This window comes from Lissotriton vulgaris, chromosome 4_1 (genome assembly GCF_964263255.1).
Source record: "Lissotriton vulgaris chromosome 4_1, aLisVul1.2, whole genome shotgun sequence".
NCBI classification, from domain to species: domain Eukaryota; kingdom Metazoa; phylum Chordata; class Amphibia; order Caudata; family Salamandridae; genus Lissotriton; species Lissotriton vulgaris.
Genome location: NC_141691.1, coordinates 1,079,920,519 through 1,079,937,274, shown reverse-complemented (window position 1 = coordinate 1,079,937,274; position 16,756 = coordinate 1,079,920,519). Strand labels below are relative to the sequence as shown.

General features: G+C 47.1%; 1 protein-coding gene across 1 annotated transcript in view; it reads right to left on the bottom strand.

The window, feature by feature from the left end:
- The window catches only part of TRIO (trio Rho guanine nucleotide exchange factor), a 5,246,815-nt gene that overhangs the window by 2,843,049 nt on the left and 2,387,010 nt on the right, over positions 1 to 16,756 (bottom strand). Inside the window, exon 19 of the mRNA XM_086965300.1 lies at positions 16,295 to 16,409. Coding sequence (XP_086821426.1) covers positions 16,295 to 16,409 — 115 coding nt within the window. The remainder of the gene's footprint in view (positions 1 to 16,294; positions 16,410 to 16,756) is intronic.

Below are 16,756 nucleotides of genomic sequence, written 5' to 3'. Positions count from 1 at the left end.
ACCGAAGAAAATGATTTCAGACTTGTTGGAGTTGCATTTAATTTAATTTTGTTGAAACCGAGAAAACACTGCCGAAAGACAGGTCTTAATAGCTTCTCCCTCAAACTCAGAGTCTTTGTCGCATGTGAAGGGAAGTTGAGTATCGTCGGCATACGATACTATTTTAGCCCCATGTGACTTGACTAGGCTCGCGAGGGGAGACATGTACAAATTGAATAAAGTAGGGCTGACAATTGAGTCCTGAGGAACCCCCACCTCCAGAGGGGGAATGAGGGCCGAAAAAGGGGGGGCCCAGACAATCTGTTTGCGCCCTGACAGAAAAGAGGCAAACCAATTGAGTACCTTCCCTCCAAAGCCAGACTCCCGGAGTCTCAGTAGGAGTCGGCTATGAGGGACGGTATCAATGGCTGCAGAGAGATCCAGCAATATCAACATAGCCTTTCCGCCTCTATCCAAAACGGCCTTAATGGACTCTGAAATTTCCAGGAGTGCCATTTCGGTGCTAAAGTTTCGGCGGAACGCTCCTTAACTCTGGTGCAGAACATTTGTTTGTCTCTAAAAAGGAAGAGGAAATTGAATGGACATATTTTTCCAATAGTTTGGAGAAGGCAGGTAAAAGAGATATGGGCCGATAGTTAGCAGGCGTCTCGGGATCCATGTTAGATTTTTTCAAAAGGGGGAGTATATGTGCTTCTTTCCACTTACAGGGAACACACCCCTGCTGCAAAGAGGAGTTCAATACCTGATTCACATAGGAATTTATAGGCATAGCTTTAGCTGCCAGAATAGACGCAGGGCAAGGATCAGATGGGGCACCTGATTTCCGATTTTTCAGAATGCTTAATGAGGTGGCCAGCGACATAGGGGGGAACTCTGTAAGGCGAGGAGCAGCGAGACAAGAGGGAGGATGTGGGGAGTCCCGGTCTATATTATTTACCCCATCCGAGGTAGAAAAGGTGTCCTGAATTTCCCTGATCTTCTCAGCAAAAAAAATGGCCATCGGATCCACCCAAGGTGCAGAGGGGGAGAAGGTCCTGGTTATTGCCTTGGGGGAAGTGAATTCCTTTACTATTTTGAAAAGCTCTTTATTGGTATTTCCCACTGCATCTATTCTCGACGAGAAGAAGGATTTTTTCTCCTTTAGAATAAGTTTGTGATGGGACTTGAGTGCCAGTTTATATGCCCTTTTCTCTCTTAACTCAAACTTCTTCCACCATGCTCTCTCAAGTTTTTTGCAAGCACTCCTACTTGCTTTCAGAGCGGGAGTGAACCAAGGGGCAGAGACACTGGAAGAGTGAGCCGGGCGGGAATAGAAAGGTGCCAGTTCTGCCGCACGGAGCCGTAGCCAGCTATCCAAAGCAGTCATATCCTCTTCTACAGTTCCACTCAGAGAAAGTGGGTGGGACTCAAAAGCCCCCAGCACAGCTTCAGGAGTGATACGGGGGTACGGTCTAAAGCTACCCATACAGGACTTGCCCTGGATGTTGAAGGGTGCAATTTCTCGTTGGACTCTAAACTCCAGCAGAGAGTGGTCTGACCATACCAGAGGGCGAGGGGGGAACCATCTAAGTCCCTTGTGGAAAAGACCTGATCGAGAATGTGGCCCTTTTCGTGGGTTGGAGCTTGAAAATAGGGGGTCAGATTAAAAATATTCAGAGCATCCATTAGACTTATAACATCTGGGTTGTTGATTTTATCCATATGGACATTGAAATCCCTTAATATCAAGCAGTGTTTATGTTTTAACGTAAAAGAGACAGTGGAATTACTGATAGCTTCATGAAACGCACCTGGGGAGCCCGGTGGTCCATATACAAGTATGCCGGCCATAGATTGATGGGAAGATAGCACCAAATGAAACCCCAAAGTTTCTGCATCTGCAATATCTTCCATAGGGGGAGCACATAGGATAGCTATACCTCCACCCTTACCACCCAAACGGTCTTTCCTAACTAATTGGTAACCCTCAGGGATAGCTGTGGCAATTGAAGGATTCGCGGAGTCGCAGAGCCACGTCTCTGTTAAAAACAAAAAGTCAGGACCAACCTCTTCCAATAATTCATGTATGTTGAGGGCATGTTTGCTCATGGATCTCATGTTAAGAAGCAAGTAAAGCAGTTTACCATCTGCCTCAGCCCTCTTGGGCTTGGATAGTACTAGTACAGGTGGGTTTAGAGAATTATTGGTAGGTACTGAGGGGAACATCTGAGCCCAGCCACAATGGGGGCAGAGCGTGACATTGGAAACCCTGCTGGGGGTGGGGGAGGAGAACAGCAGCTCACCCACCTGAGCAGTTCCTTGAGCTTCTCTGAAGTGAAAACCTGTTGGATAACTGTTGGACTTGGCCCTTCTGGCAGGTTCACCCCTTAACTTTTTACATTGAACTCTGAGATAAGTATAGTGATTTCTGGTCTTTGCGCACTTTAGCACTGTGGCGCAGTGTAAAGTGCATGCACTCTCTGAGTGCATGTGTGAGATTGGCCTGCCCTCCCATAGGAATGCATGGGGGATATGTGTGTCCATGATAGTTCCTGATGTGTGGGGAGTGCAGGGTTGAGTTTGGTATGTGCGGACTCGTGTGATTAAATGCTGCGCGATGATGTGCACGGATTTATTGTGTCTAGTGTGGAAGTGCCACTTCTAGAAGTTGGCCTGTCTGTGCAGTGAAGGTGATTTGACTGTATGGCTTGTGATTGTCTGGAGCTGGCTGGTGTGCCTGGCTCCAGGAGTCAGGATGGGTCTGCCCCGGTTGTGAATGGAGAGATCTGCATGTTGATGGCAGGGAGGAGTGCACCTGGGACCTGAATAGGGCTGGGCCTTCCCTCTAAAATGCTGGCTCCACCCCCTGTGGTGTGTCTGATGCCCCTGACCCACCCTGTGAATAGGCAGAGGGGCTGAGCAAAACAAAGTGCTCCAGAACCAGTTGCATCTGGTTCGCCCCTTCCCCTTTAGACAAAGGAAATGTGTGTATAAAAAGAGGCTGTGACCTCATGTAAAATGTTCTTGTTTCCTGACTTCAATCTACCAGGGGCGTGCTGCTGCTGGGGCCCAGGGGAAGGCTTGCCTCCCTGGGCCCTGCCCAGCCCCTGGATGCCTGGAGTTCTTGCTGGATCCTAACAGGATGGGGCTTGCTGCTGGTGGGGCCCAAGAGGGACCGCCATGGGGGCTGCCTCCTTGCTGGAGTGCCCTGTGTGCTGGCCCCAGGGCCCTGCATTGCCCCTCCGGATGCCCAAGACTACTGGGACCCTTTGCTCTGGGGGATCCTTCATTGGGGGATTTTGTAGTTGTTGTGCCCCTATTTTTGCGTTTATGGGCAGAGCATTGTCGTGTTCCCTCAGGGGAAACGCTCCTGCCCTTTTGCGGGCCCTGCGGGTGCCCACCCCGCTTATTTAATTATTTACGGGTGCCACCCCGTTTTTAGGAGCCTTAGCGGGTGCCCACCCCTCGTTTTCTGATGCCAAAATCACCGCCACGATTCAGAAAAGGGGGTGGTGATGAACAGAGTGTCTGAATTAAGCAAACCACTCTTACCCAGTCCAAAGATCAGGGCTTGATCCATCACCGTTATTTAGCTCACTGCACCATCCCAGCTCAGAACCTGGCTATATGCAAATCAGTCTGTCCCTGGCCCAGTGCATCATGGGAACAGGGCAGACTTAACTACCAAGCCATTTCTTCACCAGAAAGGAGACAAGCTTCCGGGGACCGGTTTCTGGCATTTCAGCCGTCGTCGGCCCGGCTTGCTTGAATCCTGATGGTGCAGTGAGCAAGGGACTCATGTCCAAAATCACCGCCACGGCACGTTTCGGACGAAAACCAAAAGTCAGGCGGCTGGGTGCCTGGAGCGGGGTGGGACTTCCGCTTGCTTCCAGGAAGTCCCGCCTGCTGCCGCGCTCTGATTGGGGGAGCCCCGGAAGGAGGGTTGCCCCGGAGCCATGAAGGCTCCACACACTAAGTCCCGGTCCCAAGATGGGGGACCGGGTGAAGAGGGCGCATTGTGAAGGCGGGGCTCCCATGATGAGAGAGAGCCCCGCAAAGCGCTACGGCCACCGTGGGAGAGAACTTCCGCCGACGGAGCCGGTGAGTAGGGCTCGGGGGGGGAGACGAAGGAAGTGGTGCCAGGGTGGGCACCGAGTCGAGAGCGGCCCCGGGTGCTCAGTGGGCCGCTCCCACAGTGGGGCATGCTCTCTTTACGAGCCCGGTGTGGCTCCAAACAGGCCCAATTTGTTCACGGAGCCCAGGTGGCTCCACCGCCCCCATTAGTTGATCGAGCCATGCGTGGCTCCAGCGACGGCATGCTGATGTAGAAGACCCCAGTGGGGGTCCCGAGGGCCAGAGGGGTCCATGTTCTTGCCCCTGAGGGCCACAGTGAGTTCTAGAGCCTAGAGGGCTCCACCGTTCTGCACAGTATTGCCCTAGAGCCTAGAGGGCTCCCACGTTTTGGCACATTGTTGTTCCTGAGGGCTAGTGAGAACCCATGTCGCAGTTTTGATCCACAGCTGCCCAGCAAGTAATGGGCAGCTGCACCGTTTAGGTTTTCTTTCTAGGGACATGTCTTTTGACTCAGGAGTGAGTTGCACTCCTTCGCCCCTACCTTGGCCTTCCACAGCTGCGCAGCACTTATTGCCAGCTGCAGCGTTTAGGCCCTGTTCCCTTCCTCAGCTGCCCAGCAAGTAGTGGGCAGCTGGGTGTTAGGAAATGTACTTTGTGTAGAATGTTTTGCGCACCCTGTGTTTGATGCCTCTAGATATGATTTCTGCATAGGAGGTTGTTTTACCTGTTTAGGTTAATGTTAGGGAGATTGTACTTCCCTGTGCGATTTACGCCCCTAGTGTTGGTTTTACTTAGGTGGTGAGGGTCTAATGTAGTTAGACTGATGAGATACTGTGTATGATGGATTTCATGACGCAGACTGTTGCAAGTGTAGTGATTATCAGGGTTTACTGGTTGTACGTTTTATGGCCTATCTTACTTTTACAAATTTATCTATTGTACTATTTCCTTACCAATTGCTGATCCAGACAGTGGTCCATGTGTCCCTGTCAGGTGTACATAATCCCTTGTAAATATTGCCTGTGCCAGTTGGCACAATGTACATCCTGTGATTCTGATTCTGATGTGTTTTGATAATACAAAGGCTTTTTTTTATATAACCTGTGTGGAGTTCCTTTTGTGGGGGCCCCGGGATGTTGTTGCTGGTGGGTGCGTGCGCAAATGCTTAACTTACAATGCCTCCGGGATAAGTCTTGACTGCTCTTGCCACGCTACCTAGAGGGTGAGCAGGGGTTATCTTGGCGTGTAACTCCCTTGCCCTGACTAGAGTGGTGGTTTCTGCCTGGCTTGGGCGCAAGCCTCATCCAACCAGAAATCCCATTTCTAACAATAACAGTATTTACGAGCGCTCCAGCAGCATTTCCTGCGTCTGACGCCTTCGGGACGCTGACGGGCGCAGACGGCTTGCCTTTGGCGCGCCGCCGCTGCGCACGAGCGCTGTGCGTTCGCGCCAGAGTGAAATTTAAAACTCTTCAAGTTAATTAGCATAGAGCGCTAACCCGGAAGCTCGGTGGGCCCGCTCTGACAGACGGACACCACCGGAGGAAAGGAGCGGCGAGAGCAGAGACTCGGTACTAGGTTTTTAAAAAGCACACAATCACAGCATAAAAACAATGTAAATGGAATTGAATTAAAAGCAAAGTAATATTTTTATAGTGCAATACAGCAGTAAAGAGTGCAAATATGCCTGGCAACGTAGGAACATCGGGAGACAAACACCCAGCAACAGCGCTTCACTCACATCAACAACTTCCACCTGCTCGATGACTTCCAATCCGGATTTAGACCAGGGCACAGCACCGAAACCATTATGCTCCACATCGTTGATGATGCTCTCCAAGCCCTTGACCAAGGCAAAACCTGTCTCCTAATCCTCCTGGACCTATCCTCGGTCTTCAACACGGTCAACCGTGAAAAACTTCTTGAACGCCCCAAATTCAGGATGGGTTTGGATGGCACTGTTCTATAATGGTTCAGGTCCTTCATCCAAAACCGGTCCCAGAGATTCCTTGCAACCTATCAACACTGTCCCCCAACCTCTTCAATCTTTACCTGGAACCGCTTACCGAAGTACTACGCACTGCTACTATCTCCTATCATATGTACGCTGATGACACTCAGATCTACATCAAAACCTCATCTCTGATAGAGATCCTCTCCCTGAACAAAGCCTTGATACTCACTGTCCAAATGGCTTGCATCCTATCAACTCAAACTCAACGCAAGAAAACTGAATTTCTCCTGATCGCCCTGCCCAATACCAACCTTGAGATTCAATCATGGATTAAGGCTATCACAGCCTTGAATTGCCCACCGACCATCGTGGATTAGGCCAAATCCCTGGGAATCCCCCTCAACAGCAACCTGAACATGCGGGATCACATCAATTCAATAGCCAAATCAGCCAGATTCCGCCTGAGCTACCTTAGGAAATTGAAACCCTTCCTCTATGCTCCCGACCTAAAAATGGCAGTCCAAGCACTTGTCATCTCTAGACTGGAATATGGCTGTTCTGCCCTCTATGGGTCTACCCAAGATCTACCTGGCACCTCTAAAAGCATGTCTCACTGCGGCCGCCAGACTACCCACCGGCAAAAGAAAATACAACCATATTTTCCCGCACTTAAAAACTCTCAACTGTCTTCCTCTGGAGGCAAGAATACAGCTCAAAGTAGCATGCATAACGCACAAAGCCTTATATTCTAACTCCCCTGCATATCTGAGGCAGAAACCTGTGATTTCCAGAGGAATCAGAAACTCCCGATCTGCCAGAGACCTCCTGCTCCAACATGCACACTTTCAGAAAAACAACCTTACAACCGGGCTTTCTCCGGGGCTGCTCCAAGAATATAGAACTCACTCCCACCGGGCATCACAAGAATCTCCTCTCTGACTCGCTTCAAAAAGGATGCCAAAACATTCCTTATGGGTAAATTTATTGTTTAAACTTTGCCTCTACCACCACTACGGCCCTGATCTATGGCCATCTATTGCCTCCCTACGGATTATCTAGCTCACCCCATCAGAAACTTTGGCCCTTGTTGCGAACATTGTTAACGTAATCTGTAAATATGTTATCTCGTCTTGAGTATTGGATATTTAATCTGTAAATACGTGCCCTATCTCCTGCATCTTGCCCTTTCTCATTTGATCCGTAACTGGATTATGCTATGCCTATTCTGTACATAGCTACGTTTTCCTGTAAAGCGTTCTGATACCCTAACGGGTCAAGTTTGCGCTCTATAAAACACATAAATAAATAAATAAATAAATAAATAAATAAATAAATAAAATAAGAAGAGGCCCACGCTTTTGGATTGATATCCTGGTACCCATTAATTAGCCAGAAAACGTTGATAGTCAAATATAAGTGGAATAAACTAGAAGATTTACGGGTGGTGGATTCAGCCGTCCATTTGGGTATTGATATAACCCCAGATTTGGGGAAGCTAGTAGAAAGAAATATTGAACTAATTATAGGGAAAGCTAAAAAAGATTTTGATAGATTGCATAATCTGCATATGTCATTGGCAGGTCGCACCAATGTGGTAAAGATGGTTTTCCTCCCTAAGATACGCTATCTCTTTAGGGCCATACCGTTAGAGTTTGTGAAGCAATGGTTTATGCATATGGTGAATAAGTTTATTTGGGCTCATGGAAAAACCAGACAGGCTATAAGATATATACCATTGCCTAGGGAGAGGGGAGGTTGGGCAGTCCCAGATTTCAAGATGCATTATTGGGCTTTGGCTCTACAATATATATCTGGCCTATTCTGGAGGCCTGTCGGCGTCCCTTGGAATAATTCAAGATCTCCTGATGTATATGAACAACTATTAGGAGAGGGAGCGATCAATTGTTTTCTGAAATTTAGCAAATCAAACTATTATAAAAAACGAGACTTAAGACTTTGATGGCCGCATATAAGATATGGGCCGCATTTTAAAAGAAAATTGGCCTTGGTGGATTTAATTTTTGCGCACAGCTATACAGAAATCCAATGCTCCCTTAATTTTTTTCTGATACATTAATGTTGGAATGGGAGGGGAAGGGGCTGCGGGTGTTAGGAGATCTAATAGGTCCTAATGGGATTCGGGGGTTCAGTGATATCCAATATGATTATGGCGTTAATATAATAATTATTTTTAAATACCTACAGTTACAGAGCTTTTTCAAAGGGAAAAGGGAAGGGGGGGCATGCGTTTCCAGAAAGTTATAATCATAGATGCGATAAGAGCAGGAGAGAATTGCACTATTAAGATAATGTATGCCGAATTGCAATTACTTAAACCGGATGACTTGTCTAAATATGGGAAAAAGTGGGATGATAAGCAAGGCATAGATCAGGATTGTTTTTCTGATTCGCTAGAACTGGTTCAGACTATCTTTCGTTCAGGGGGACTACAGGCTCAAACAATTAGAGCCTCACCTAAATGCAACTGCATCCCTATAAAAGACCAACAAGATAGGGACTATTTGTCATTAATACTCCCCGAATATATCCAATAACATAAGTCCTTAGGTCAGGATGCGTACTTTTTCAATATATAAAATCACACAGGACCACATACAGGTCACCCAGAAAAAGGTGTGAGAAATATAGAGAGTACCTCACGGTAGAACAACCTGAGGGGGTTCCCGGTTAACAATTGCTGGTATACCCACTTCTCATCATTGGCCACTCTCTCTATGTGAAAAGACAAACGTGCACTAGAAAGAATAATAGTGCGGACGTGAGAATAGTGGTAAAAAACACAAATAGTGACAAACTTATCAACACTGACACCCACTTGTAATGTACAGAAACATATCAATAGACCCCTAACCAAACACAAAAAGATAATTGTGTAGCAGGGCTTTGCTTGCTTTACCGTTTTATTCTGACGCAGCAAACCCCACTTGTTTAAAAATGGTTACTTGTAGCACCCCCCAGTTACCAAAAAATGCAAAAACTAAACCAGGCCAAATGAAGCTGCAAGTGGGTGGGGCCCAACCTAAGCCAAAACGACCGGCTCAGCCAACAGTTGATGCTAGGGGAGTTGGCCCAGTTGCAAAGGCAAAATCAGCAACGAGCCATTTGGGAGCTGCTTCCTCAGCGGTTATACCGCAGAAGGCGGCCCCAAAATGTCTGCCAGCAAATCTCCCCCCTGAGTGTCACCCTTATGTTGCTGTCCTTATTAATGTCCCCATTCTGAAGGATGCCCAGTTGGAAACCCACCAGGCCCTAAAGAACAAAACCATGCACTGGCTAAAAGCCAACAAACCTCTACCCAGGGGTGTGGATGGGTTAATTCTTGGAGTGTGTAGGGTAGGTTGGGTAGGACAGGGCAAGAATCATTTGAAGGCGATTGCGTGGTAGTTAACTTCCAAGACACTAGAGTTGCCCATGCAATCTGCAATTTCAATCAGGTTGCGGGTGGATCAGGCATTGATGTGGTGGACCTATCATACTTCTACCCGCGGCCAGTTACGAACTACCCTGGCCCATCCCTTGTAGATACCTGCCAAAATAACACTGGTAGCCAACGGTACCCCGTGATACCTCAGTCCCAGCCGCATGCAGTATGGCCCTGGTCGAGATGGGGTCCTACGGGGTATTGACTTGCTGATTCCTTCGGGGAGGCTCGGGGGGATCTTACATCTGGTGGGGCTCTCCATCTCTCCCGAACGTTGATTAGTCCATCCTCCCCTATAGGAAAGCACGTAGCCCCTATGGTTAGACGGGAACCAGGTGAGGGGCGGGACATTAATGGAGACAATAGCGGCCCTCCTATTCCGGTCGAGGCAGACGCGGTCGGCACGGTCGCGTCCAGTAGTGCTGCAGCTGTAACGGACTCACCTCTTAGGGTTTTCAGCTGGAATGTGGCTGGACTAGATAGGAAGTTGGCTTTGCCCGACTGGAATGCCCTTGTGGAGGAATATTCTATTTGCATGTTCCAGGAGACATGGAGTAGGGAGCCCACCCACAAGGCAAGTTACTCATCCCACTTTATACCTGCTGTCTACCCGGAATCAGGCAGGGGACGTCCCTCGGGAGGCCTCCTTATTTGGGTGGCTCCTTCCCTTAATTGAAGGGTAGAGGAGCACCAAACTAACTGTCCCGATCTCCTCAATATTACCCTAAAAAATTCCAGGGGTTGTGTCATTCTAAACATCTACAACATCTATGTCCGGGGCACAAAGGGAGGTAGACAATCGTCCACTATAACTCTCTTAGAGAGCTTGCTTAGGTTGTCCCCTTACAAATTATGTACCCTGGTCGCGGGGGACTTTAACTCAACCTTCGAGCCCCTTGGCTCGGAAGTCACCCTTGAACAGGAGGAAGAAGACCAAAGGAGGGGGATACCGGCTCTAGAGCAAACTCCAATTAAGAGATGGACGGAAGTGGCACTCCAGATTAATTCCCTCACTATGGAGTTCGACCTGAGGGCCCTTAACGGTAGGACAAGATCTGACAAAGCGGGAGCCCATACGTTTAATAGGCCTAACCACACGTCAAGAATTGATTATATTCTGCTTGACGTCCACCTATGGAGCGCGGTGAGAGATATGGAAATTATATCGTCCGTCGAGAGCGATCACAATCTGCTCTCCCTTGCCTTGACTCCCTGGTGGCTGGAGGGCATAGGGGGGTCCGTTTTTACGCACCACTGTTCCCGGTGAATCAGTTGTCTCGAACTGTGGCAGACGGCTGAAGTGGGCTAAGCTCACACTCTCGGCTGAGAAGGTGACCATCTTAACGCAGCTCCTAGCCACAGTCCTAGACAATCTGGATTCCCCTGAGGGAGGGCCAGCGGAGGTGACTGGCTCATTCTGTGATCTGACCCTGGCAATAAGTAACTTGTTTATTGTCCAAACCAGACACACTGGGGCTAAGTCACATCCAGGGAAAAGACAGGGTTGGTTCAACCACAAATGTAGGGATTCTAAGACACTGCTTATTGAAGCTGTGAAATCTAAGTCCCAAATAAGGACTAGGGAGGCCAGGAAGTTTCATTCCCATTGCATGAAAACCGCAAAAAAAGAGTGGGAGGATAACTTTTGGCGGGATCTTTTGGCCGCTAGTCGAGGGAAGGACGCTAAGGGATTTTGGAACTTGGTGGGCTGTAGGAATCGTCCTGATGACACTCTGAGGACTTGTACGATTCCAGCCCAGACGTGGTTTAACTACTTCAGGGCACTATACTCAGCAGTAGAAGGGCCTCTTAACGAGCCATTTTCCCTTCCCCCATTCTCATTGGATAGAGCCACCAACCCCTTTACGATATGGGAGGTTACAAAGGTTATTAAATCCTTGGTACCCCTGAAAGCTGCTGGCCGTGATGGGCTTCCTGGGGATCTACTTCGAGCCTACCCGAGTGAATGGGGCAAATTGGTTTCTGCTCTCCTGAACGCCATCCTAGAGGGAGGTCCTGTCCCTGAGTCTTGGAAAGGGGCAGAGGTTGTTCCAATCTTTAAAAAGGGCTGTCGGGATCAACCAGGGAACTACAGGCCGATAAGCCTCATAGACTCAACCCAGAAGGTGGCGGGAAAGGCGATCCTGGGGAGGATTCTTCATTGGGTGGACGAAAACCACATATTGTCTGACTTTCAGGTAGGCTTTCGTTCCGGTACGGGAACTATCGAGCAAGTGTTCAGACTGATGCTTCTACATTGGAAGGTTGTGGAGCTGGGCAAAGGCAGTCTCTATTTGGCCTTTATTGACTTAAAGATTGCCTTTGACCTGGTTCCTAGGGAGGAACTTTGGAGGGTTTTGCAGGGTCTTGGGCTGCCCCCCTACATTCTGTTGCTCCTTATCAAATTACATAACAACAACTACGCACAGGTGCGATGGGGCCAGAATGGGGAAAAGACCGATAGGATCCCGGTCCACAGGGGCGTCCGACAGGGATGCGTATTAGCTCCCACACTATTCTCCTTGTACGTAAATGGTGTGGTAGAGCACCTGCTTGACGAACCAGCAGATGCACCCTCGTTGGGGGGCGTGAGGATTCCAACCCTGTTGTTTGCCGGCGACACCCTCCTCATTTCCAAGACTCCCCAGGGTCTACAGAAGCTTTTGAACCGTTTTCAGGACTTTTGCTCAAAAAGAGGGCTGGTCATCAATGTGGACAAAACGAAATACTTGATCATGCACCCTCCACGGAAACTTGGTCGTCCTCCAGTCCTGAACTCTGTTCCTCTCGAGAGAGTCTCCGAATTTGACTATTTGGGAATTCGCATGAGCGATGCCATGAGCTGGTCACCCCACATCAATAAAATGACCCTTAGCCACAAAAGGGTGGGGGGAGCTCTGTTAAGGGAGTATTGCAACTCATCTAAGCAATGTGTAGCTCCAGTAATTGACATTTACAAAGCCAGAGCTGTCACGGCATCACTATACGGGGCTGAGTTATGGGGCCTTGGAAACTCGGAGGCCCTATCCAAGGCAGAGAACAAATCTTTGAAGGATCTTCTGGCTATCCCTCTGAGTACCCCAACAGTCCCGGTGCTTTTGGATGCGGGATACAAACCGATCAAGGACCAGGCTCGCCTCCGGCCCCTTCTTTTATGGACACGCCTGTGGAGGGTCCCCGAACTGAAAACTTATGCGGATGGGCTGTCAGAGGTGATGGGAATGGATGGTTGGCATAAAATCAAGTGGCTAAGGGACATCAAAAACCTTTTGAGGGAACTGGGTTTGGGGTCCTGTTGGATTACAAAATCTGCCCCACCGAAGGCAACCCTAAAAAAACTATATTGGGAGTGGGTCTCTGCCCAGCTCATCGGCAATCCACATCACTGCAACTCCACCGCAGCTTATTTGAAAATCAAAGACGTGGTTGCCTTCGAGCTCTATCTGGACTTGATTACAATACCAGTAGATCGGGCACTTTACATCAAATTCAGAGTGGGTACCTTACCCTTAGGAGACCTGCTCTCTAGATGGAACATGCCTGCGCAGGTATGACCCCATTGTGCCCTCTGTTCCACTAGGCCCGAAACGGTGGCACATTTCCTTTTTGAGTGCCCCGACTATTCCCACCCAAGAAGACGCTGGCTCAAACCTCTTTGCAGACAATTGGGAACTCGCCAGCACATGGTGGCACTACACATTTTATTAACTGACACTTCCTCCCCCATAGTTTGTGGTGTTTCCAAATTTTTAAAATGGGCATGGTTGATTCGCTTAAAAAGACTTTCCATCTTCTCCAGGAATATCCATTTAGCTTCTTTTCTTGCCAAAATATTCTCCAGGTTGTGAGTTTCGCCCACCACTTTTTCTAAGACGGTCCACTTGAGATCCTTAGGATCATGTCCCGACGTATTGAAATGTTGTACCAGGCGAGTGGTGAGTTTCTTTGCTCTAATAGTACTCAAATATTCCTGCACCAGTATTTTTACGGATGACGCATGTGTGTTTCAGGGTTTGTTTGAACCAACTCTGATTGATTCAGATGGACAGCAAATGCGAGTCCGAATTTTAAATGGGACCGATACACGATCGAGAGCCTTGTATGTTTTAAGAATGAGCAATAGCCGTATATGTTAGATTGGGGGACCTAGTTAACAGCATAACCCCTGCCACTTGTGTCTGCAGTTGGATCGTTGCAATCAGGAGAATGATGCTGGATTCAAATGAAATGTTTTTTGGAGTCATTTAATAACGAGCGCAGTGCTTCATAACGCTGGGGAATGGGGACAGTATAGTTTTCTCCCACTACTTCCTACCAACTTGTCATTAGCGTTCTAGCTCATGAAGTTCCATCTGACGCTTAATCTGTTTTTAAACATGTACAGGTGGCTGCGACGTTTTCCAGTCACATTTGGGACACGTGAATATTTGGCATGGTGTCCTAATGAGTGGTGCTGGTACGTGCTGACGTTGCGCTCTCAAGGTAAATATGCCATAACTGTGTGTCAATATATGCTGCATCGGTTGTGCCCCCTATGGGGGGGACATGAACGGCGCTTTGAGCGTCCCTTTGTTTTATTCCTTCACACAGGTCCACATTTGTCTGAAAAGACTGAGAATAGATAACCCCTCCTATGCCCTGATGAAATCGCTAAAACGTGGAGCGATGAAACATGTCGGCTTGAGGCCATAAATCACCATGTATACAAGTAACCATTTTTAAACAAGTGGGGTTTGTTGCGTCAGAATAAAACGGTAAAGCAAGCAAAGCCCTGCTACACAATTATCTTTTTGTGTTTGGTTAGGGGTCTATTTATATGTTTCTGTACATTACAAGTGGGTGTCAGTGTTGATAAGTTTGTCACTATTTGTGTTTTCTACCACTATTCTCACGTCCGCACTATTATTCTTTCTAGTGCACGTTTGTCTTTTCACATAGAGAGAGTGGCCAATGATGAGAAGTGGGTATACCGGCAATTGTTAACCGGGAACCCCCTCAGGTTGTTCTACCGTGAGGTACTCTCTCTATTTCTCACACCTTTTTCTGGGTGAACTGTATGTGGTCCTGTGTGATTTTATATATTGAAGAAGTACGCATCCTGACCTAAGGACTTATGTTATTGGACATATTCCGGGGAGTATTAATGACAAATAGTCCCTATCTTGTTGGTCTTTTATAGGGATGCAGTTGCATTTAGGTGAGGCTCTAATTGTTTGAATACTGTGTGAGTGGGGGGCTGCCTTACCTATTCCCCTCCCCCTCCACCCCTTGAGATTGTTCGGACTACAGGCTCAGCATTTTAAAACGATCTTCTCTCTGTACCATAAGCCTGCAAGTATAGAGCAGTTGGGTGGACTGGAAGGAATCCTCGGTCCTCGGTGTGATGGCTCTGAAGCTGACCTAATCCACGTGTTTCCGACCTGCCCCCAGTTGGCAAATTTAATAGAAGCGATAGAAAAATGTATGGTTCAAACACTGGACATACAAACGTCATTAGATCCAGCTTTAATGCTTTTGGGGATTCAAATGAAGGGAAGGCAAAACTTTTTTTATTATTTTCTGTTTCTTGCTATGGCTGTCTTACGTATTATCATCGCCTCTGTTTGGCACGATCAATCAGCCCCAGCCTTTCAGCAATGACTTGCCAAACTGCTAGCTATATATAATTTGGAGAAAGGGATTTATGAGAGAAAGGGCAAGAGAGGGAAAAAACTTGGCAGGCGCATTTGGGAACTTGTTTACAGATGGACGGAAGCTGTGAATGATAACAGATCTTGATGTAATTTAGTTATTATTGATGTGTAAAATTTAAAAAAGACTTTAGATTTTTTTCACAAGGATGAATTACAGCTCTATCGATATTTAAAAATGTATTGGATTTCATGAATTTGTATTGTATTTTTATTGATAGTTTGATCCTCGAGTAACATATGTACGTTTATTACGGTGCTGTATCTATTTGGGAAAAAATAAAACTTTATAAATAAGAAACTAAAAAAATTAAAATAAAAACCTGTCGGTTTTGGATGTGATATTCCTTGCACAATGAACACGTTTCTCGAGGCAAGGTCTCAGAGAGGCACGAAAAATGGTCCAGCCTAGAGAAGTGGCAAGAAAGGAATGATTGCAAGGGCATGTGAGTGGCGCCTATATAGGCTCGCATTTAGTTTTCTAAGCGGTAGAGCATCAGTGCAGAGCCATATGGTGCCACCCTCCAACGCACAGAGGTACTGCTGAAAAGATTCCGTATTTAGTCTGACACCTGGACTATTTAAAAAGTGAGAAATATGCAGCTAGAAGTCTCTATCAGAACAGTGATATCCTTTTCCATCTTCACTTTCCTCACAGGTTGGTGACCACATAAATGGACAAAATGACGTAATCGAACAGTCCTCTTATCTATTTACCATGTGCCAGATATTATGCACACGTTTAAATTAAATGTGGTATATCCATTCCTCACTTATCCATTGTGAACACAGCTCTTAAGTAATGCTTCATACCTTGTGAGAAAAAGTTTTTTTTAAGTTGTCTCAAGCTTCGAGCTACTTTGCTAAACACTGTATTTAGACAGATTACAAAAGTGCCCACTAACCTTATTTTCCATTCATACCAGTCTAGAGAGAAAGGTTTTTACCTCCTGGATTTTTTTTTCCATAAACGCACACATCTCTTTCAGAAATAGACACATTGGGCAACAGCCCCATTTTTACCAATGAGAAGCAGCTCAAACCATGGTGCCACAGGTCTCCTGACTTAAACCAACACTATGCCCATAATCTGGTGTCCCACTTTGTCATGCATATTGGCAGTTATTGAGAAGATATGCGGTTTGGCACACTTACTTTTTACTTGTTGTTCAGGGGCTTTGATGTGTGTTACCATTCCCGGCATATTCACACTATTTCGGTGCAGGTACTTCAAGAAGACATCTGCATTCCTTCGAGCCAAAGTACAAGCCTAGCAAAAAAGGAAGACATAACCAAACTGTTACAACATGAAATATGAGCAGTTCGAGATATAAAATGAGTTGTTTCAGTCTCGTTGTTCTGCATTTCCCTTTACAACACGAATGCCCCCTAAAAAGATACTTGAAGGCCCACATTAAATGCAACAATATTTTAGTGGAGAGCTGAAAAAGAGCTCATTAACCTTCTTTTCAGATACTCCCACAGTACAGCACACCTCACCTACTGCTCATACTGGACGACTGACGGAATCAGAATGATCATTATCCATTGATATTGTACAGAAAAGCATAACCCGCAGATAAATGAAAGCAAAATACTTTCTTATGACAGACAGAT